Here is a 21,442-nt window from a genome sequence, read left to right as displayed (position 1 = left end):
CCAGTTCCTGACCCAGCACAGAGTGCTCCTGTCCAAGCCGTGGACTGCCAGCTTTTTCAGGAGTATGCTAAAAAAGCTCCTTCCTTTTTGTTCTGAGGCTTTGCTGTACCCAGGAAATGGTGAATCCCAGATATGTCACATGCTTTTTGGCAATCTGGACCTTCTTGCTGGTTACCCTGTAACCAGCTTATCCAAAAAAGTTTAGTAAATTTACAGTCATTTTAATGCATCCAGTTTGAGTTTCTGTAGCAATTAAAATATCATCTAATACCGCAGCAAAGTGATTTCTTCATTCCCCTTTTTCCATATTTCCAATTCATTTGCCAGTTGGTTCCCAAACAAAGTGGAGCTATTTTTAACCATTTTGGGAGAACAGTTCACATTAATTGGGTTTTACAGGCCATCAGGCTTTCCCATTCAAAGGCAAACAATGGTTGACTTACAGTTTCAAGTGGTATGCAGAAGAAAGCATCCATAAGATCCAAAACACTGAACTGCTCATCAGATCGTTTAATTGTGTTAAAAGTTCATAAGGATTTGCTACTACTGGGTATATGTCTTGAACTATTTTATTAATAGCTCTGAGATCTTGCACTAGCTAGTATTCACTGGTATGTGACTTCTTTAGCAGTAGGATAGGAGAATTATATTCTGTCTCATGTTCCCTTAATAATCCATGTTGCAAAAATTTAGCAATTAATTCTTCTAACCCTTGCCTAGTGTCTAACTTCAAAGGATATTGTTTCTGCCTTACTGATCTGGCAGCAGGTTTCAACCGTATATTTACTGGTTCTACTGCTTTTGATTTGCCTGAAATTCCAGTATCCCACACTAATGAAGTGACAGCGTTTTCCACCTCTGGGACATTGCTGCTCCAGTGGTAACTAACTGGCTAGGGAGAATTTTAAATGCATTTGGGTTTTCCATGTCAGGGTGGCTACCTAGCCTTTCAGACTTTGATAATGATTATAACTGTGATTATTGTAATTTGGATCATTGTCCATTGCATTAAGATCACTATAATGAAATCAGTCTCCGCAGTAAAATATACTCCCTTAAACCCCACCTGTGACACTGACATGCTCCCAAAACTGACCTATATAATTGACATTCCCCATCTGCCTCCTGTCAACATTAGATGTCCTCATAGAATGCTAAGATGTCCCTGTTTGTCCATTGCTACTGTTAATTGTTCCTATGATGTTGGTTACTACTGCATGCTTATTTATTCTTATTGTTGATTGATTGTTCATTGCTAATGGTACTTGAAGAATGATAATCCACAGTAGGCATTGCAACTCAATAATATTGTGTCTCCTATTAACTTTGAAGGCAAGAGGTGTCCACACTGTCACTCCAAAGACACTGGTTGGATCATGATGGTGGTGCCGGGGTAGAGTATGGCAGAAGCACCCAGTATCCCCACTTTCGGCATTGTCATCGGTGTTGATGCCCTGCTGAGGAGGGAAAGGCCTTCTGGGTTGTGCTTTTTTGTGCTACAAATGAGGTGACTTTGATGTGCTATGTTTTGTCTCCCTGTCTATTTGGGCTGTATTACAAGAGGCCTGTGAGGAGGTTGCCATCTGACCCATTGGGACAATCATGAGAACCCTGGAGGATGAAGACATAGGGGTTTGAGAAAGGATCTGACAGAGAATCCAGGTAAAGAACACGGCTGGAGCCATCCTCAAGGCAACACATGCCCATAGTTCAGACATCTTCTGGATGAACATGATCTCTCCATCAATAAACATATGTTCACAGCAACTACCTACCACAATAGGCACTGCTGATTGTCGGCACATGTCACAGAGCCCTCTGTGAGCCACTGCCTTTGTGACCCATCTCTGGCATTGACACAGCCACCCCACATAACGCTGGCAGACAAAACAAGACAGGACAGGACAAAGAGGCACTGCAAGGAGCCCCTGTACAACCACTTCATGCTTTTCTGATGCAAAATTCAGTGGGATGGCGGAAAAATTGCCCCGTATTCCCTGGCTGGCCTGGGTTGGGAGGGGGGAGGAGGAGGAGGAGGAGAAAGGCCGAGGGGCTGCCCAAGCACAACAGCCTGAAGAAGTGGAAGCAGTCCAGCCACTGCAGACAGGTAAGTGGCTGAGCTGGGCCATAGGGCTAGGGCTGCAGCCCAATCCTATCCCCCGTGGACATCCCCAGGGAGCAAGGGGAAGTGGGAGTGGAGCTGATTCCCCCAGCATCCATCTCCATCCACTAGGCACCCTCAGCCCCAAGCTGCTGCCAGAAGAGACAGGGGTTGGTGCCCCCACTATTCCCTGTCCCAGGACTGTCCCTACCTGGGGAGTGCAAGACTTGACTGTGTTCTCCAGCCTCTCCTGCAGTCCCTAAGCTCTGACTGTGCTTGGGTTTTGCCAGATCCACTTGGGGAACTGCCAGAGGAGGAGCACACCCATGGACTCTTCTACAGATGCACACAGGTATCCACAGACTTCCATGCCTGGGATGAGGCTGCTGTTTCTGCTTAGTGGAGGACAGCTGTCAGAGCACTGGATGTGACATCCTTCTCTTCCCTGCCCTTAGATGTTTTCAGACTTCCATAAGACCACTGATCATGAAGACAAGACCACCATGGTCCTCGAGGGCACAGCAACCTCCAGCTCCTGCAAAGCAGAGGATTGTGCTGCCATGGTGGATATTATCATGGGAAGTGGCAGCTCCCATTTGAATAAAGTAAGTAACTTGTGGCCAGGGCTGGAGTCCCCCATGAAATGTGAACCCTCGCAAGCTGGGTCTGCTGGCCATCCAACAGACTTTCAGACCAGCACAATATGGTAGAAAAGGAAGCATTTCTCATGGGAAGCTGTTGAAATGCCTCACTCTATCAACACTCCAATTATCTGCTGTGTTTCCTCCAGGTGCCAACCATTGTGAGGAACATTCACCAACAGCTTACGAAGACAACATATATGTCTCATGAAGACAGGTTGGACAAGACCCTTCAGGAGATGACAGTTGCACAGCCCCATGATGTGGTGATGACCCTTCTGCGCTGCGCTCCATCGTGTGACAGGTACGGAGCCTACCTTCTTTGAGGGCTCAGGACTCACAAGCCATTAGAGCCCACCAGCCTACACAGCCAATCCCATGTGGGCTGCCAGAGAGATAGAGATTTTCAGGTGCCTCTGACCCCTCTGTGTCCCAGCTGTGCTACGTCAGCCCCAGAGCCCATTGCCACACTCCCTTTGTGTCCCTCCAGGGCACCATTACTTGTCTGCCTGCTACCTGCAGGGGCAGGCTCACTGAGTGCTGATGGTGAGGGGCAGTGGACAGAGGCAGGGCTGGTGGCCAGCCAGGGCCCCTATGGCTGCCCAGGCCATGGTGTTGTGGCCAAGACCCCACTGACACAGAATTCTGGGCCTGCAGAGCTGCTGTGACCATGTGGAAGGCAATTGTCTCCTCAAGCAGAGCTGCGGAGAAGGTGCTGCCGGAGCTGCTGTGCGTGCTGGAGGACTGGCCGCTGCACAGCACATCCACCTCTGACAAGGACTACTCAGACATCTTTTCTCTGGCTGTGAGTTGCTGGACTAGACCGTAGCACATCCTCAGGGGCTACCTCTCTGGCATCTCTCTATCCTTCCTCCTGCACCAGTGATCTCCTCACCTCATGTGATGGGCTGGAAATCTTGGTTAAGGGCAGGTTCAGAGGCAGCCATGTCAGATGCTCCCCCTGTATCTCCCCTGGACTAGGGCAATGCCTGAACCTCACCCTCCCACACTCGGGCCCTGCCATGGGGATGTCTCAGTGCTGAGTGCAGTTTCTGGGTGATTTGTTCTTTTACAGGCAACCAGAGCACTGTGGGAGATCATCCATCTGCCCCACCATCCAGAGGCATTGATGATGTACTTCCCCCGCCTCTTTGTGGCTCTGCTATTCCAAATCTTCTCCAGCACAACGCAGATGCCAGTAGATGTCAATAACTTCTGGAGGAGATGTGAGCAGGAGCATTGCCTTCCCACCAACCCCAGCAGGTGCTCCACCACAGTCCTCCCGTCCCTCCCATGCCCTTGGAGCTGGGCTCAGGAATCCTGGCATGACCTGGGCTTTACTCTGCACACAGATTCGTAGTGCAGACCATGAAATCACTGCTCTGCCATCTTGAGTATGAGGATGTGGTGTCTGAAATTGAACATGAGTGTGGCTGGGACACATTGCTCAACATTGACAATCACCAGTATGCATTGGGTCCGCTGGCCAGGTGAGACCTCCCTTCTCCCTGCTCCCCCATCATTTCTCCCCAGGAGATGAGGTGGCCCCGACATAATCCCTGTGGTCGTGGGTGAGACGGACTTGTCACTGAGGCATGGCCCTGCAGAGTGGAAAAGCCTGGGAGACCTGGGTGCTCTGGAGCAGCCACAACCCAAAGTGCCAGCATGGCCTCCTGTGAGTCCTGTGAGTCCTGGGCTGATGGCACAGAACAGGAGGTCTGTCTGCAGGGAACCTCACTGAGGATAGCCTGTCAGGGCCAGAGAGATTTGGGGCCAACCATTGATGGCCACCCACAGCCTGGTTGCTCATATCCCCTGTGGGTAGGAAGGTGTTTTTTCAGTCTGGTCATCCCCAACAGACCCTGCTGGTGTTGGGTACTGCCTTTCTCCTTTTGAGAGGTGGTGGAGAAGGACCAGGGTTTGGTAATTCAGTCTCAGGAGAGGTTTGCCCACCCTGCTCAGGGTCAATGATGACTTTTTTCCTCCTCCAGAGCAATGCTCAGGGTCTCACAGTGCTTGTGTTACCGGACTGCACGCTACCTGTTCAGGCTGCTCCGCAGAGAGGAGGCTCGCTGGGAAGTCTCTGCCATGGCATTCTTTGTTGAGGTGAGCCTGATGGCAAGTGCTGCCTCGCTGAGCTGCATCCCTCCACTCTGCCCTGTTTGACACACAGCTGTGGGGGGAATTGCAGTTTGTGGAGCTGGGGCAGAGGGTGGGCTCTGCTGTGTGCCCTTGGCCCCCTGCTGCTGGAGTCAAACCTGCTTCCCACTTCAGCTTCACATTTTCAAGATTCTTTTGCTTATCTATGTGCAGTGCCTCGACATGATGGAAGGACAAGAAGCAAATAACTTTCTGCCTCTATTTCAGCATCATATTATGCCACAAACACCACATATGACCACTGTCACTGTTCTGTGTGTTTCAGCTCCTGCCTTGCCTTAACGTAAAGGAATGGGATGAACGCATCCTGCAACTTTTCCCAATCTACCTCAGGAGAGATTGCAGAGAGATGCGTCTCCTGCTGCTCAGATGCCTCCTGGTGCTCTGCAAGAGACCCTCAATGGTAAGAAGCAGGCAGCTGGCTGAAGCTGTGCTGGCCATGTGGGGCTGGGTAACACAGTAGTTTGGACTTGTCTGGGCTTCAGGAGCTGTGTCACCTGCTGCCAGCATTCCTGACTCCCCATTCAGCCACCAGAGTCCTTCAGAACAGGCCTCGGGCTTCTTGGTTCTGAGGCAGTAGCGTGGGATTGAACTGCTGGAGTGGTTTTGGCAATGCAGCCTTTGATGGCTTCAGAACATTGCATTGTGCTCCATGCAGGCCAACACTATCCTGGCCTTGACTGGAAGCCTCACAGAGGTACTGAAGGATAAAGACGGAGAGGTGATGGGCATGACCCTTTCTGTGCTCAGCGAGGTGCTCCGGGACACAGATGTGCCAATTGCCAGTTCCATTGCTGTGCAGCTGGCTGAGGCACTCCTGCCACTGTTTGAGAACGTAAGGCTCTGTGCCTCCTGCCAGGGGTACTGGGTACTGCCAGGAAACTTTATACCTGAGGAATTTCAGGCCCATGCTCAGGTGGGCCTGGAGAAGCTGGTGCTGAAGTCTTGCCCTCTTCATTTACACTAGGACACTAGCCATGTGCAGCTCCTCTCCATTCGCCTCTTTCAAGTGCTAATGGAGTTGGTAGAGGAAGACGGAAAAAAGCTCCTGGAGAAGAATGTGCGCCAGAGCCTGTTCCTACTGTTCTGCCACCTGTATGATGAGAACCAGTGTGTGGCACAGGTGAGGACTTCTGAAATGTTGGCGTCCATGTTGGAGGTGACTCAACTGCCTCCTGTGCTCCTGTCTCTTCCTGCTCTTAGCTACAAAGCAGCAGTTCTGGGGAACCTCTGTTCTCCTGTCCTGGCAGGACCAGATGCCTGAGATGGGGGTTGACCCATCGCTTTACCAGGCACCAACCCCACTGATGTACAAGTTTCCCAGATGCTGCATATTCCCACTAAGGGTCAGGAAAGGCCAGGAGCCTTGTCAAGGTATAAAGGATGCAGGTCCTGTGCCCTCATCCGTGGTTCCATCTCCCGGTATCTGCTGCTCTATAGGCTTTTTGGGAAACTCTGCTTCAAGCTAACACGTTCCTGCAGGAGAGGAAGCTCGAGCAACTGTTGGAAAAGACATGGAGCGTTGACAAGTGCCTGGTGAGGATAGATTCAAAGCCCCAGACTCATCCTGGGGACTCAGAATCCCTTTTAAGGCCAGCACAGTGTTGTAGAAAAGGAAACATTTCTCGTGGGAAGCTGGGGAAATGCCATGCTCTATCAGTAATCCAGTTCCCTGCTATGTCTTCTCCAGGTGCCAAGCATTGTGAGGGACATGTACCAATGGCTCACATTCATCATGGATGTGTCTGCTGAGCACAGACTGGACAAGAGCCTTCAGGAGATGAGCCTTGCACAGTCTCATGACGTGGTGGTGACTATTCTGCGCTGCGCCCCATCATGTGACAGGTATGAGGTTTATCTGCTTTGAGTGCTGAGGACTCACAAGCGATTAGAGCTCATCTGACCCATGACTCCTCTGTTTCCCTGTTGTGCCATGTCAATTGTGCCCTCCAGGGCACCATTACTTGTCTGCCTGCTACCTGCAGGGGCAGGCTCACTGAGTGCTGATGGTGAGGGGCAGTGGACAGAGGCAGGGCTGGTGGCCAGCCAGGGCCCCTATGGCTGCCCAGGCCATGGTGTTGTGGCCAAGACCCCACTGACACAGAATTCTGGGCCTGCAGAGCTGCTGTGACCATGTGGAAGGCAATTGTCTCCTCAAGCAGAGCTGCGGAGAAGGTGCTGCCGGAGCTGCTGTGCGTGCTGGAGGACTGGCCGCTGCACAGCACATCCACCTCTGACAAGGACTACTCAGACATCTTTTCTCTGGCTGTGAGTTGCTGGACTAGACCGTAGCACATCCTCAGGGGCTACCTCTCTGGCATCTCTCTATCCTTCCTCCTGCACCAGTGATCTCCTCACCTCATGTGATGGGCTGGAAATCTTGGTTAAGGGCAGGTTCAGAGGCAGCCATGTCAGATGCTCCCCCTGTATCTCCCCTGGACTAGGGCAATGCCTGAACCTCACCCTCCCACACTCGGGCCCTGCCATGGGGATGTCTCAGTGCTGAGTGCAGTTTCTGGGTGATTTGTTCTTTTACAGGCAACCAGAGCACTGTGGGAGATCATCCATCTGCCCCACCATCCAGAGGCATTGATGATGTACTTCCCCTGCCTCTTTGTGGCTCTGCTATTCCAAATCTTCTCCAGCACAGCACAGATGCCAGTAGATGTCAATACCTTCTGGAGGAGATGCCAGCAGAAGCATTGCCTTCCCACCAACCCCAGCAGGTGCTCCACCACAGTCCTCCCGTCCCTCCCATGCCCTTGGAGCTGGGCTCAGGAATCCTGGCATGACCTGGGCTTTACTCTGCACACAGATTCGTAGTGCAGACCATGAAATCACTGCTCTGCCATCTTGAGTATGAGGATGTGGTGTCTGAAATTGAACATGAGTGTGGCTGGGACACATTGCTCAACATTGACAATCACCAGTATGCATTGGGTCCGCTGGCCAGGTGAGACCTCCCTTCTCCCTGCTCCCCCATCATTTGTCCCCAGGAGATGAGGTGGCCCCGACATAATCCCTGTGGTCGTGGGTGAGACGGACTTGTCACTGAGGCATGGCCCTGCAGAGTGGAAAAGCCTGGGAGACCTGGGTGCTCTGGAGCAGCCACAACCCAAAGTGCCAGCATGGCCTCCTGTGAGTCCTGTGAGTCCTGGGCTGATGGCACAGAACAGGAGGTCTGTCTGCAGGGAACCTCACTGAGGATAGCCTGTCAGGGCCAGAGAGATTTGGGGCCAACCATTGATGGCCACCCACAGCCTGGTTACTCATATCCCCTGTGGGTAGGAAGGTGTTTTTTCAGTCTGGTCGTCCCCAACAGACCCTGCTGGTGTTGGGTACTGCCTTTCTCCTTTTGAGAGGTGGTGGAGAAGGACCAGGGTTTGGTAATTCAGTCTCAGGAGAGGTTTGCCCACCCTGCTCAGGGTCAATGATGACTTTTTTCCTCCTCCAGAGCAATGCTCAGGGTCTCACAGTACTTGTGTTACCGGATTGCACGCTACCTGTTCAGGCTGCTCCGCAGAGAGGAGGCTCGCTGGGAAGTCTCTGCCATGGCATTCTTTGTTGAGGTGAGCCTGATGGCAAGTGCTGCCTCGCTGAGCTGCATCCCTCCACTCTGCCCTGTTTGACACACAGCTGTGGGGGGAATTGCAGTTTGTGGAGCTGGGGCAGAGGGTGGGCTCTGCTGTGTGCCCTTGGCCCCCTGCTGCTGGAGTGACAGGTATGACTGCTCTCACTGCTCTGTCATTTCAGCTCCTGCCTTGCCTAAACTTAGATAAATGGGATGAACGCATCCTGCAGCTTGTCCCAATCTACCTCAGGAGAGATTGCAGAGAGATGCGTCTCCTGCTGCTCAGATGCCTCCTGGTGCTCTGCAAGAGACCCTCAATGGTAAGAAGCAGGCAGCTGGCTGAAGCTGTGCTGGACATGTGGGCTGGGTAACACAGTAGTTTGGACTTGTCTGGGCTTCAGGAGCTGTGTCACCTGCTGCCAGCATTCCTGACTCCCCATTCAGCCACCAGAGTCCTTCAGAACAGGCCTCGGGCTTCTTGGTTCTGAGGCAGTAGCGTGGGATTGAACTGCTGGAGTGGTTTTGGCAATGCAGCCTTTGATGGCTTCAGAACATTGCATTGTGCTCCATGCAGGCCAACTCAATCGTGGCCCTGACTGAAAGCCTCACAGAGGTACTGAAGGATAAAGATGGAGAGGTGGTGGGCATGACCCTTTCTGTGCTCAGCGAGGTGCTCCGGGACGCAGACCTGTCAGTTGTCAGTTCCATTGCTGTGCAGCTGGCTGAGGCACTCCTGCCACTGTTTGAGAACGTAAGGCTCTGTGCCTCCTGCCAGGGGCACTGGGTGCTGCCAGGAAACTTCATACCTGAGGAATTTCAGGCCCATGCTCAGGTGGGCCTGGAGAAGCTGGTGCTGAAGTCTTGCCCTCTTCATTTACACTAGGACACTAGCCATGTGCAGCTCCTCTCCATTCATCTCTTTCAAGTGCTAATGCAGTTGGTAGCAGAAGAGGAAAAAAAGCTCCTGGAGAAGAATGTGCACCAGAGCCTATTACCGCTCTTTTATCACATGTATGATGAGAACCAGTGTGTGGCACAGGTGAGGATTCTGAGCTCCTGGTGTCCCCTGTGAAGGGGGCTCAACTGCCTCCTGCCCTAACACCTTGCAGACTGCAGCGCTCCTGCCTCCTCCTGGCCTTGGCTACAGGGATGCAGGTCCTGTGCCCTGGGCTGCTGTGCCATCTCCCAGTCTCTCTGACTCTGCAGGCCTCTTGGGAAACCCTGCTTCAAGCAACAAAGTTCCTGAAGAAGTGGAATCTTGAGCAGCTGCTGGAGACAGAGGAGATGTGGAGGTTCGGCGAGTGCCTGGTAAGGATGGCCCTGAAGCCCCAGACCCAGCCTGAACAAGCTCTTTGCTCCCGATACTCTATGTGTGAGGGTGACAGCTGTGGCCCCTGCCCACTCCTGCACACATCACCACCAGCCTGCACCCCACGCACTACTCTTCTTGGGTGTGTGGCCCAGCAAGCTCTTCTCCAGGCTCTTCTCCCTCCCTGAGCCAGGGTGCTGACAGAGTCCTGACCCAGCTGTGCTTTGGCATCAGAGTGATACTGGGGCTCCCTGGGGAGCACTCAGCCCTCTGCTCCCTCCAAACCTTGGCACCAGCCAGCTGCTGGCTGGGTGTCATGGGTGTCCAAGCAGGAATGTCAGTCCTGGGTGCAGGAGCTGCTCAGCCAAGGGAAAGAATCAGTGCCAACCCTTCCCTGTGTCCCCTTCTGCTCTCTCTAGCTGGCAGAGGACAAAAGCAGAGCAGACGAGTACCTGCGCCAGTCCGTGTCATACCTGCATAGTCCACAGAAGTCCATGCGAGAGGCAGCCATCAGGCTCACTGGTGAGCCACAACCCCCAGAGTCCCTCGCCGCCCCACTGCAGCTTGGCCTCAGCTCTAGCTGCTGCACTGGCAGCAGGACCCAGCTCAGTGGCTGTGGTACCCTGACTATGTCTCAGGACTCTCTGCTACTCTCTCCTACCCTTGCCCTTGTGCTTTATACGTGGCTCAGTCCTGCCAAGGGGAGGAGTACGTGCGGCCGGGCTGGCAGCACTGGTGTCGGGGAGCAGTGCTGCTGGGGCCATGACAGGCTGTGTGTTCTAGGGCACATCAGGTGGCACATGAGGGGGCAGGAAGAATTGCTCCAGGTCACCTGTGAGGGTGAATGAGGGCAGCAGGCTGTCAGCAGGGACTGGCATGAAAGAAGGAAGGATCCTGGACAGGGAGCTGCAGGCCCTACTGCAGCTGGAGAGGGTTCTGCTCCCTGCCCAGACAAAGAGCAGTGTGGTCAGAGCAGAGAGAGACTTCAGGGGCTTGTGTGGTATTCATGGCAAGCAGTTTAGGGCTTACCCTCTTAGTTCCTGCTCCCTTCTGACCATGGGAAGGGCTGGGTGAGGTGGCCCTGGCAAGAGGGGTTCCTGAGGTCCCCAAACCTTGGCTCTGTTCCTCTCTGTTTCAGCACGTCAAGGCACGACAAATAACTTTAGCACCTCCATCTCAAACCTCGCAACTCAAACCCGGCACTTTCTAAGAGCTGTAGAGAGACATCCTTCCTTCAGATTCAGGCTGCCGCAAAACCAGCTCCGCATGGCGTGGAGGAGGCGGCCCTCTCTCTTGGACAATGGCTGGCCTTCTGTCTGCTACAGTGGTTGGCCACACTGCTGGAGGTCTCTGCAGAGCTAATCCTGGGAGCTCTGTCTGCTGGGGCCACCTGAGTGTGCAGGAAATACTAGGTGGCTTCTGGCCTCTCCCGACCCACAGGACAACTCTTCTCTAAGACCCTTTTTCTTTATGTCTTTTAAGGAAAGTTCTTTTATGCAAATATCAGCACTAGTTCAGGACCTTTTATCTCAGGCTCCTGCCATCCAGAGCCCAATTTGCAGCTTGCACTGCAGCTGCACACTGACCTATCTGCACTGAATGTACTCCTCAACAGTCCTAACTTTGTTTTAATTGAGCATACCAGCTAATACATTGAAAGGGACAGAAGGAAAGTTTCAAGGCACTTAACCACTGCCCTAACATACAACATTATAACAAGTAACAAACTTAACACAATTAAGAGCAGAAATGATTATCAATATAAAATCATGCAGGATTCTCAAAAGTCTGTTACTCATCGTTCACTACTTGTTAACGTACTGGGACAAGTATTCATCTCCATCCAACAAGCTGGTCTTAACTGGGGTATAAGTTCACACACAGAACACGTTGAGTTGGAAGGGACCTACAAGGTCCTTAAATTCAACTCTTAAATGAATGACCCATATGGGGATCGAACCTGCAAACTTGGTGTTATTAGCACCATCTTCAAACCAACTGATCTCTTAATGACATATTCAGTTGATTGATTTTATTTGCTGTAAAATGAGCACCCCTGTCTGGTTCAAGTGACTTGGTGCCCCTGCTGCAACTGGATCTGGTTGTGAGAGATCTCTCATCAGGTCCGAATCTCTACAGTACCTCTCCTCTAGCTATTTTCTGGCTCCTAGTTCTCAGTTGCCTCAGTCAGAGACTTAGCCATTTCTCCTAACTGGGAATCCCATAGCTTCAAGAAAACCAGTCGTGGGAGTTTAATTATGGCCTCTATTTTTTCTGGATCTATCACTCATTGCCCCTTCCCCAAAATACAGCCAAATATTTCTCTTTCCTTTTGACACAGCTGAAGTTTGGACGGAGATGCATGCTGTTTCCTTTTTGCTAGTGCAATACATCTAGTATACAAGCATTCTCATCACAATTTGCTAATGAGAAATTACCTACATGAACCGATTGTACAAGAGCTGATACCGAAATAAATGTATACGTAGAAAAATATGCTTTTATAATTTTTTTTAAATATACACAGAATTACCATCATTACAAGCAAGTAGTAGTCCACAAGAATCTCATATATATACAAAAAATAAAGCAGTGTTTCAGCTGACATATGTCTTCTAGAGAACCTCCTCCAGGCATGGTATTTCCAATTTACACCAAAACAATCAATTCAAATAGTTACAAATAGCACATGGTGTGCCTCTACATGCAGATCTTCCTGGTTCACTCTTTTTGAAGAGATTCCATGTGCACACAGCAGCAACCCAGAGCGAACAATTCTTTCAGTGGGTGTTTGTGCTTTCTAGGGACATGATCCATCTGTTCACCAATTGCCTATTAGTTGCAAAGGAAACTTAGAGTGTCTTGAAGGAATCACCACACACTATCACACATGATATAGCACATCTATATCTTTCTAAATGCTTAAGCAACTCTCCTATCAATCTTTTCTTGCTACCCTGAAGTTCAGTTAATCCCTCAAATCATCCCCCAGTGTTTGCAATGCAATGCTGAGAGATGGGCTGTTCACCTTGGAGATCTGCTGTGGATATGGGTACAGCCTGGTGCAGAATTTCCCCCTCCCCTGGATGGCCACGGGCTGGTGAGAGCCTACTGCGCACCGGTGGAGTTCTCCCCAGAGCTTGTGATGGTTTCTCTGGGATGGGTTACATCAGCAGACTAGGTGCCACGCACCACCCATCTCTGCCACTCCAGATTTGGGGATCTGAACCAATCTCCCCACTCCAATCAGTGAAGACCATCAGAGATCATGAACCATCCATTCGGAACAGCGCTTTCCTGGTGCTTAGGACTGACTGACCCATGTTCAACAGCAGACTCTAAACTTCAAGTCCCCTTGCACGCCTTATGAGCCCCTGCATGCCTTATGAGCGACTCCAAGCTCCCTGTATGTTTTACAGGGCACCCCCGTCCTCTGCGTGCCTTACGAGCTACCTCAGTCCCTTGTGCGACTTGGGAGAGACCCTAAAACCTCCTTTTTACGCGTGCCTTTCGCTGATCAGGCTGCTCACCCATACTTGACCCACTACAGTAATTTCACCAACTACGTAAAAAATGCTGCAGCAACAGAGAGACTAAAATAATCTGAGAAATTTAATAGAAATAATTTGAGACTCTTATGATTTATATTGAATATACTCTGGGAATTTTAACACTCATCCTTTGAATCCTCCCTGCTCCAAAGGTCCCAGGTGAACTCACACAGTTTGGCTGTTCCCTTTTTGCTAGTTTGGATGTTTGGAGAAGGGCTCTGACAGTGGTGGGCCAGGGTCCCATTTGGATTGCCAAACTCTTAAGGAAACCTCCCTGTCCGACCACACCGCGACCCATTTGGCTGGGGACGTGATGTTCATTGTAAATTCTCACGGGGCTGAACAAAGATACCAGTCCATGTGTCAGGGAACTCCTATCCTTTTATTATACGATTGCCTTAATTCTGACAACTAGACCACTCTATAATCGTAGAAGTGTTGGTTAACAAGCTCTCAACTTTTACAACTAACTTCAACAAGCTCCTAGTGCTCACCACAGACTTTGGTACAGAGCAAGGGGTAGAATATGATAGCTACGCCTTGTCACGACAAAACAAGAGAGGAAGAAATAAAGACGGAACGGGGAGAAAGAGAAGGAAAATCTTGATGACTATGTGATTCTGTAAAACATTCAAAACAACAACGCTGAGGACTGCAATGATGTTACCCTACATATACTGTCATTCAATTAAATCGCATAATTTGTGACCTGACAGGTATCAGCGCTACTTCTTTAGTTACGGCCGACTGCGATACTATTGCCTAGCACCACTCCAACGATACACATTTTTATCAGCCTAACGGGGTTAAAAAAAGCAAACACGGCCATTTCCTTCCCTCTATCAAGCGGCTCCGCCCTTCGCAGACACCGCCTCCGGGTCTCGGCACCGCCCGCTGCCAGCGCAGGGGGCGGCTCCGCCCTCCCCTCCCTGCCGGGCGCTGAGCAGCGCGTCACGGCCCCGCGCCACCCGGGCCCGCTGCTGCGCTCAGGGGGGGTGCGCGGAGCCCCCTGCCCGCCGCGGAGCCCCCTGCCCGCCGCGGAGCCCCCTCCCCGCCTCGGAACCCCCTGCCCGCCGCGGAGCCGCCTACCCGCCGCGGAGCCCCCGGCCCGCCGCGGAGCCATGTCGCGGCCCAGGCACGTCCCGCCCAGGCAGCCCGGCAGGGGCGCGGGGGGCTCGGGCACCGCCGCGGCGGCGGCCCGCGTCCGAGGCGGCAAAGGTCTGAGGGATGTCCGCGTGGACGAGGAGGTGGAGATCGCGGTGAACCTCGCTCTGGAGCGGTTCCGCTACGGAGAGGACACAGGTGTGTGCGGTGGCCCGGCCCCGGGGAGTGGCGAGGCCGGAGCGGGGCCGGCGGACACCGGAGCCCGCGGGCTCCTCCCCGGGAGCGGCGTCTGCCGGGCCCTGACCTGCCCGAGCGGCAGGACCCCTTACGGGCGTGCAGGGGCAGCCAGTCCCGGTGTGCCCGGGAAGCGTGGTGGGTTCGGGGATTGATAAACCCTCGTAGGATCGAGGTAATATGTCAAGAATACTGCCTCCTGCGCTGTTAATTGTTTTTAATTATCTTTCTAGAAATGGAATTTCCCTCTTCTTTCACTAGTACTGAAAGAGCGTTTGTTCACCGGCTCTGTCAGTCTCTTGGACTGATATCTAAAAGTAAAGGGTAAGTTGGACTCTGATTTTTATGTATTATTTTCTCTTTTTGGTGCGAATTTATGGAATTTCATTGCTAACATGAAAACGATCTGTACTTCTAGGATATCTTGAGCTGTTCCAGGGAATAGTACTAGTAAAAATAAAACCTTTATAACGTAGACATAAAATTTAGCACCTGATGTCTGCTTAAAAAACCTTGTGACATACTAGTTTGAGGTAGCTTGCTCCTGTGGATTCCATGTCCATAAAAAAGACTTCTCTCCAAGATGTGTTCTGCCTTTTGGTTTTTTTCATGTGCTCCTGTATGTTCAAAGGCTTTGCATAGAATCTCACACCTTGACAGATGAAATGTAACTATGAGCAGCAGGTCCAAAAGAGTGCCTCTATTGGGAAGTGCAGAAGAGGGTTGGAGTGTTGCCAGCAGGTGGAGGGAGGTCATCCTTGCCCACTACTCAGCACTGATTAGGCTACACCTGGAGTGCTGTGTCCAGTACTGGGATCACCAGGAGGACAGAGACCTAGACGGGGGAGAGTTCCATGAAGGACCAACAACGTGATGAAAGAACTGGAGCATCTCCCCTTTTAGGAAGGGGTGAGAGAGACTGTTCAGCCTGGAGAAGACAAGGCTCAGGGGGATCTCATCAGTGTATATAAATACTTAAAGTGAGGATGTAAAGAGGACAGAAACTGAGTCTGCCAGAGTGGCTCTGCCTCTCCTCACAGAGACTACCTGGGCCAGCACCTGGGTACCTGCATCACTCTTCTACTTCTGGCAGGAACGGAGCACTGGGCTCTTAGTGTGACCTTCTGTTCTTACCCTGAGAAGTCATTTTCAAAGGGTTATTATGTCATTGTAGCCCAGGCTCAAGATGGTTCCATTTCAAATGTGTTTACAACTACTCTTTACATTTCTGTGTCCGAGTTCAGTCTGAGGACAAATGCAGTGTTACAATTAAGTGTTATGGCACTATTTCTAAATAGAAAATTTTTGATAATGAACATCATGGGAATCTTAATTTGTTTTACTGGATTTTGTTAAGGCTTGGAATGTCACTAGCAGGCAGCTTGTTTGTCTGCTTTGCCTATTTGTTGATTTTTAACCTCTAGATCTCTTAAGTTAGTCTAGAAATTAGTTTTGTGTAGTAACTCTCAGTATTGATTCATGGAACTGGCTGTATTTTGGGAGGCAAATGCAGTAAGGGACCTTTAACCAAAGACAGCAGAAGAGTGTCACATTACAATTGTAAGGTTGTGCTGAGCATAGTGATCTGAAGTCTGCAGTGTCTGCTGCACTATCTCATGTGAACAGTGTGCCTTTGGTAGTGGATATTGGGGATGTTGCTATTATTTTGGTGTGCGTTATGCTACTTGGGGCATAATTTGGAAGTTTCTAGTTATAACATTATATTTGAAAAAAATTTGACAGCTGTCTTGAAAAAATTATGATCAAAGATTGTTACATTTGGGTAACTAGTTTGCTTATTCCTAAAATGCCTTTTTTTTTTTTCCCCAGAAAAGGGGCAAATCGATACCTAACTGTAAGGAAAAAGGATGGATCAGAACTAAAACGTGCAGTAATGACTTGTGCCTTGACTCCTGTTACAAAACATGCTGTTTGTACTTTAATTCGGAATTTCCCCGTCACAAATAAAGAACGAACAGAACTTCTGCCAAAGACAGAGCGAGGAAATGCGTGTGCTGTTGAATCTGGTATGTTCAGTATGTCTTGTGATAATGGACTTGTCAATCAACACTACTTGTCAAAACAATGTACAATCCAACCACAAAACAAACCCCTCTGTGTTCTGTTTCCTCTCTTGCCCTACCTGACACCCTTCCCTCCAAACAAACCCATTAATTTTCTTGACTTTTAATTATAGGGTTTTTTAAAACTGGTGTCTTGAGGAGCTCAGGCAGTCATGTCACTCACATTGCAGTGTCTCCCTTGTGTCAAGTTAGTTTTGAATCTTTGAACCAGTTGCAGCCAAATTTTTTAGAAGTACGTTTCTGAAATGTGGGTTCCTGCAAGTTCCATGAGGTGAGATTGAAATAACAAGAGTTAATGTGACTCTGTATAAGAACATCCTTATGAGAAGATGAGACTGGCTTTTCTGCCTTTTGAAATCTGCGTTCTTGATAAAATAAGAACTCTGTGTTTTGTTTTGTCATCTTCTAAAACAGATTTGGTCTCTAAGAGGCTATTACCTAAACTTCTTGATTTCTAGGGTATATAAGAGTTTGCTGGATATCATATATGTATATAACTTATAATATAATATTGGAGTTTTTTAAACAATGCTTTTAATAACATTGTTTCTTTAACACTGTAAGAGATATGGTGTATTTCTACACACAAATGAGTGTGGTGAACAGAAAACATACCAGTATGGCTTGTTTCATCAGGTATTTCTGATCATGATGTTCATACTTTAAGTGCTTCCTTTGCTAGTTTTCCTTTTCAGTTGTTTAATTTGTTTAATAGAATTGTTTAATGAACAGAGTGAAACTATAATAAAAGTACTGAAAAGCAATTTCTTAGGAATGTAAGGCATAAATTAATGAATAGTGTAAAATTTATCTTTCTTTACTTCTCCAGAATGGTCCTTGGCTCTTTTAATCTGTTAGTCCATTTCTGTCTTGGTAAGAGAATGCTTGTGATTTAATAAGTCAATCTGTTAATCACACTAAATATGTATAATTGAGTTTACACTGAGCTTCTAATTCTTCTGGAAAATAATTATTACGAATTATAGAATAGCATTTACAGTACTGAATTTGAAGTAACCTCCTTAGAAGACTTGCAGGGTTTTTTTGGCTATTTATGCCTTGCTTTCTAATACATCACACTGCTGTGTGGGTCCAGGGCTCTAGATGCAGCATGGTTCAATTGGTATGTGTTGACACAAATCTTATGGACTGGAGTATTAGGTTATGTAAGACTGACAGAAAGGAGGTCTTAAAAGACCAGTGAGGGTGCGAAAGAAGGCATGTGAATCACAATAAAGTTATCCTTTTGTTAGAAGACATGCTTGTCACTTTGGAATAATTTAAAAGTTTAACGGTGTGGTGGATATTTCATGGCAAGCTGTGCAGATATGAATGTGTAAGCAGCTACAAAGGCCAAGGCAATGTGGTTTAGTTTCTGTTTTTCTTTTAGCTCTTCGTTTTTGACTTTCAGAAATGTATTGGAATAGTCCGGTTTTGTTCAAAATATGTATGAAAGTAAAAATTCCTTTGAAAAATATTTATTTTAAGTACCATTACAGGATGTGTTATTGCGAATATGATTTTTAAATATGTGATGGGTTTGTCACTTTATCTGCAGGGATGCATACAAAGTCAGGAATGTTAATTTTCAAGTACAGTTTTTAAGCACTGTTTTAGTGATTTTCCTTTGTATCTGTGTAAGTAATTTTTTGACTTCTCTTCACAGAAAGCAGAGAAGTGATTAAGACAAGTGGACGACTTAATGATGGTATACCCCAGGTTCCAGTGAAAAGAGGAGAGTCAGACTTTGATTGCTTCAGGCAATCACTACCAGTTTTTGAAAAACAGGAAGAAATTGTCAAAATAATAAAGGACAATAAAGTTGTTTTGATTGTAGGAGAAACAGGATCAGGAAAAACTACTCAAGTATGTTTCTTTAATGAAATAAAAAAAGATAACAGTATTTATTAAAATGTAATGCTAGATTTTTAATGTTTCTGTAATAAGGGATTTCTTTGCTCTAGTTTTAAGGCTTTTGTTTTCCTGTAAGGTTGAAAGTCTTGTGTTTCAGTTAACTTTCCTACTTTTTAAATACTAAGCCAGCAGTTATATACTAACACCATAAATGATTCTGCACAATTTTCTCATAGATTTGAGTTTTTTATTAAAATAATCACAGAATATCGAAGGGAAGGTAGCTATGATTTTTACAACCTTTTTCCTTTCAAAGCTAGTTCTGTTCTAAGTATCTAGAATAGAATATTATTACATTAAAATGAAAGATTACCTACACAGCTTTTTTTATATATTTCTGAGAGACAGGAGAGAGAAGCTTCAGGGTGTTTTTGTTTGTTGGAGTTTTGTTTGTTTGCTTGTGTTTCTGTTTTGTTTTTTTAAAACAGATTAGACTTAACAGCAAAAATTTATTTTTTTGACCTTTCTGCCTCTTCAAATACTTTTGCAGTGATAATCCTTTTGTGAGGCCTTTTGCAACCTGTGTAATATTAAGTTGTCTCACCATGGTAAAAAAGCTATGACTTTATCAAACTAAAAAGTAAATTTAAACCGCTTCTTTACAGATCCCTCAGTTTATTCTTGACGACTGTTACAAAACTGGAACTCCCTGTCGTATATTTTGCACTCAGCCAAGACGTTTGGCAGCACTTGCTGTGGCTGAAAGAGTGGCAGCAGAAAGAAGAGAAAAGATTGGCCAGACCATTGGTTATCAGATCCGATTAGAAAGCAGGTACTAATGATATTTTTTAAAGTCAGTTGATCTCGTGTTGGTGTCTTTAGTCTTGTGTAGATTTAAACTGTAGTATATTTGGAATATAGCCTAGTAAAATCCCCGTGGGTAAAGTATAGGTAGGATATGTTATTTTGGGTAATGAATATTTAAGAGTGAAAAGGACAGTTTTCTTCTGATATTTTAGAGCTTCATGTAGTAAGTTGTTTTATAGAATGGAACTGCAAGTGATTTCTCTTGATGTCTTCTAGGGAGGATGTGTGTGAAAATCCTTGTCATATTTTCAAATTAGGTCTACACTTGCCCCCTTTTATTTTTTATTCCCTACTTTTGACATTTGTCAATCCAAAAGTTCTGCAAACTTTGAAGATAGGTAGGAAGACCAGCACTATGTAACAAATGCTACATAGTGAGACTCGATAGGGCGCGTTAAAGGGACAACACCAAAATTGGAAAGCGAATGATGAAGTTGAGCATTATTTACCAATTTATTTTGGGTTAAATTTACTCTGTTTCAGCTTTTTTATTTCAAACGTTAAGTGATATGAAAGTAGAGATTTTTAGATCACCTGAAGAATTTGATCCTAAAGCAGAGCAGAAATGGATGGAAATCTGAAGACTGTGTGTGGTTGCTAAAGTTTTTGAATTGTGTAGATAGTGGGATTTTCAGGAATGGACATTAGGTGGCATATGAGTGAGAAGAAGATGGGAAAAAGTATAGCTGGTTATGTTGCTTGTATGGATAAAGATACATAGCTAATGAATGCACTGAAACAGCAAAGCCAAGTTAAAGAAGAATTTGAATATCATACAAAAGCTCATAAGGCTATTAAGTGATTAAAAGAGTGATTAAAGTGATTAAAGATGAATTGCAAATAAGGTGATGACTAATGTGTGGAAGAATTATGCTTCCTGAAGAAGAATAAAGTGTAGGTCAGATGGAAGAATTACTGGAACCGGTGCAGAAAACTCTGCTTAAGACAAATGAAGAAGTTCACTGGAGAAAAAGCAAAAGGGAGAGATGACAATGTTTCCACCTGCCAAAAAAGGTACTGGGTGCAGGTGTTTATAGTAACACAGAATTCTTGATTTCTAGAAGGCTAATGAAGAAGAAAGGAGTAGAGATGGATAAAGTAAAGCATTTCTATCTTGTATGAGTTCCTTGAATTTAATATGTAAAAGGATTTTTGAAGTGAGGGATGAATTCCAAACTTGGGAAGAAATACACATATAATAACTAGTGAGTTTATATCTTCCTTCTTTTCTGGAAGTTTTCACTACTTAAGTGGCAGTGCTGGAGAAAGTAGTGACAATTGCAGTTTTCACTTGCACAGCTAACTCTGCAAGAGGTAGTAGGTACTTTTAAGATTTTTAAATTCCTGAAAAATGAAAGCATTTGAAAAGGTTCAGCGGACTTCTTTGTGACTCAGTCAGTTATAGTGTGTTGGGTTTGTGTGGCAACGTTTTGGTAGTGAATGGGCTCTAGGGGTGGCTTCTGTGAGAAGAAGCTTCCCACATCTGATAGAGCTGGTGCCAGCTGGCTCTAAGAGGAGCCACTGGCTAGGGCTGAGGCCACTGGTGACAGTGGTTGTGCCTCTGGGATAACATATATAAGAAGGGGGGAAACAAATCTGCACAGCAGTAACAGCAGTGCAAAGAGAGGGTTGTGATTATTGTGAGACAGACAAGTCTGCAGATGCCAAGGTCAGTGCAGAAGGAAGGGGAGCAGGTGCTTCAGGCACCAGAGGAGAAATTCCCCTGTAGCCTGTGGAGGACCCCATGCCAGAGGAGGTGGTTGCCTGAAGGACCCTGTGACCCTGTGGGAGGGCTGTGCTGGAGCAGGCTCCTGACAGAACCTGTGGCCCCATGGAGAGGGCAGTCTGCATTGGGGCGTGTTTGCTGGCTGGACTTGTGAACCCATGGGAGTCCCATGCTGGAGCAGACTGTTCCTGAAGGACAGCACCCCATGGGAGGGACACCATGCTGGAATAGTTTGTGAAG

The 21,442-nt window shown here is 47.7% G+C and overlaps 2 protein-coding genes across 3 annotated transcripts in view; both read left to right on the top strand.

The window, feature by feature from the left end:
* Positions 1–1,850: 1,850 nt before the first annotated feature.
* LOC116781152 (maestro heat-like repeat-containing protein family member 7) lies at positions 1,851–12,276 on the top strand. Its single transcript, XM_032676751.1, has 23 exons — positions 1,851–2,107; positions 2,392–2,453; positions 2,557–2,706; positions 2,892–3,046; positions 3,400–3,547; positions 3,818–4,005; positions 4,095–4,232; positions 4,734–4,848; positions 5,168–5,305; positions 5,561–5,737; positions 5,870–6,025; positions 6,343–6,438; positions 6,593–6,747; positions 7,023–7,170; positions 7,441–7,628; positions 7,718–7,855; positions 8,357–8,471; positions 8,656–8,793; positions 9,048–9,224; positions 9,357–9,512; positions 9,680–9,781; positions 10,202–10,304; positions 10,921–12,276. Exons 1-23 carry the CDS (start codon positions 1,972–1,974, stop codon positions 11,142–11,144), a joined length of 3,303 nt encoding a protein of 1,100 aa, XP_032532642.1. The 5' UTR covers positions 1,851–1,971; the 3' UTR covers positions 11,145–12,276.
* A 2,147-nt stretch (positions 12,277–14,423) lies between these two features.
* LOC116780354 (3'-5' RNA helicase YTHDC2) overlaps positions 14,424–21,442 on the top strand; it is a 42,345-nt gene continuing 35,326 nt past the window's right edge. The window contains exons 1-5 of one of the 2 annotated variants that reach the window (XM_032675250.1): positions 14,424–14,635; positions 14,905–14,995; positions 16,502–16,698; positions 18,422–18,621; positions 19,275–19,441. In XM_032675250.1, the coding sequence (XP_032531141.1) occupies positions 14,455–14,635; positions 14,905–14,995; positions 16,502–16,698; positions 18,422–18,621; positions 19,275–19,441 (836 nt within the window). In that variant the 5' untranslated portion in view covers positions 14,424–14,454. The remainder of the gene's footprint in view (positions 14,636–14,904; positions 14,996–16,501; positions 16,699–18,421; positions 18,622–19,274; positions 19,442–21,442) is intronic. The other variant, XM_032675251.1, reaches the window with a different exon arrangement.

The sequence above is a fragment of the Chiroxiphia lanceolata genome, chromosome Z (genome assembly GCF_009829145.1).
Source record: "Chiroxiphia lanceolata isolate bChiLan1 chromosome Z, bChiLan1.pri, whole genome shotgun sequence".
NCBI classification, from domain to species: Eukaryota; Metazoa; Chordata; class Aves; order Passeriformes; family Pipridae; genus Chiroxiphia; species Chiroxiphia lanceolata.
The sequence above is the reverse complement of the archived record's forward strand: the minus strand, read 5'-3'. Positions and strand labels throughout refer to the sequence as shown.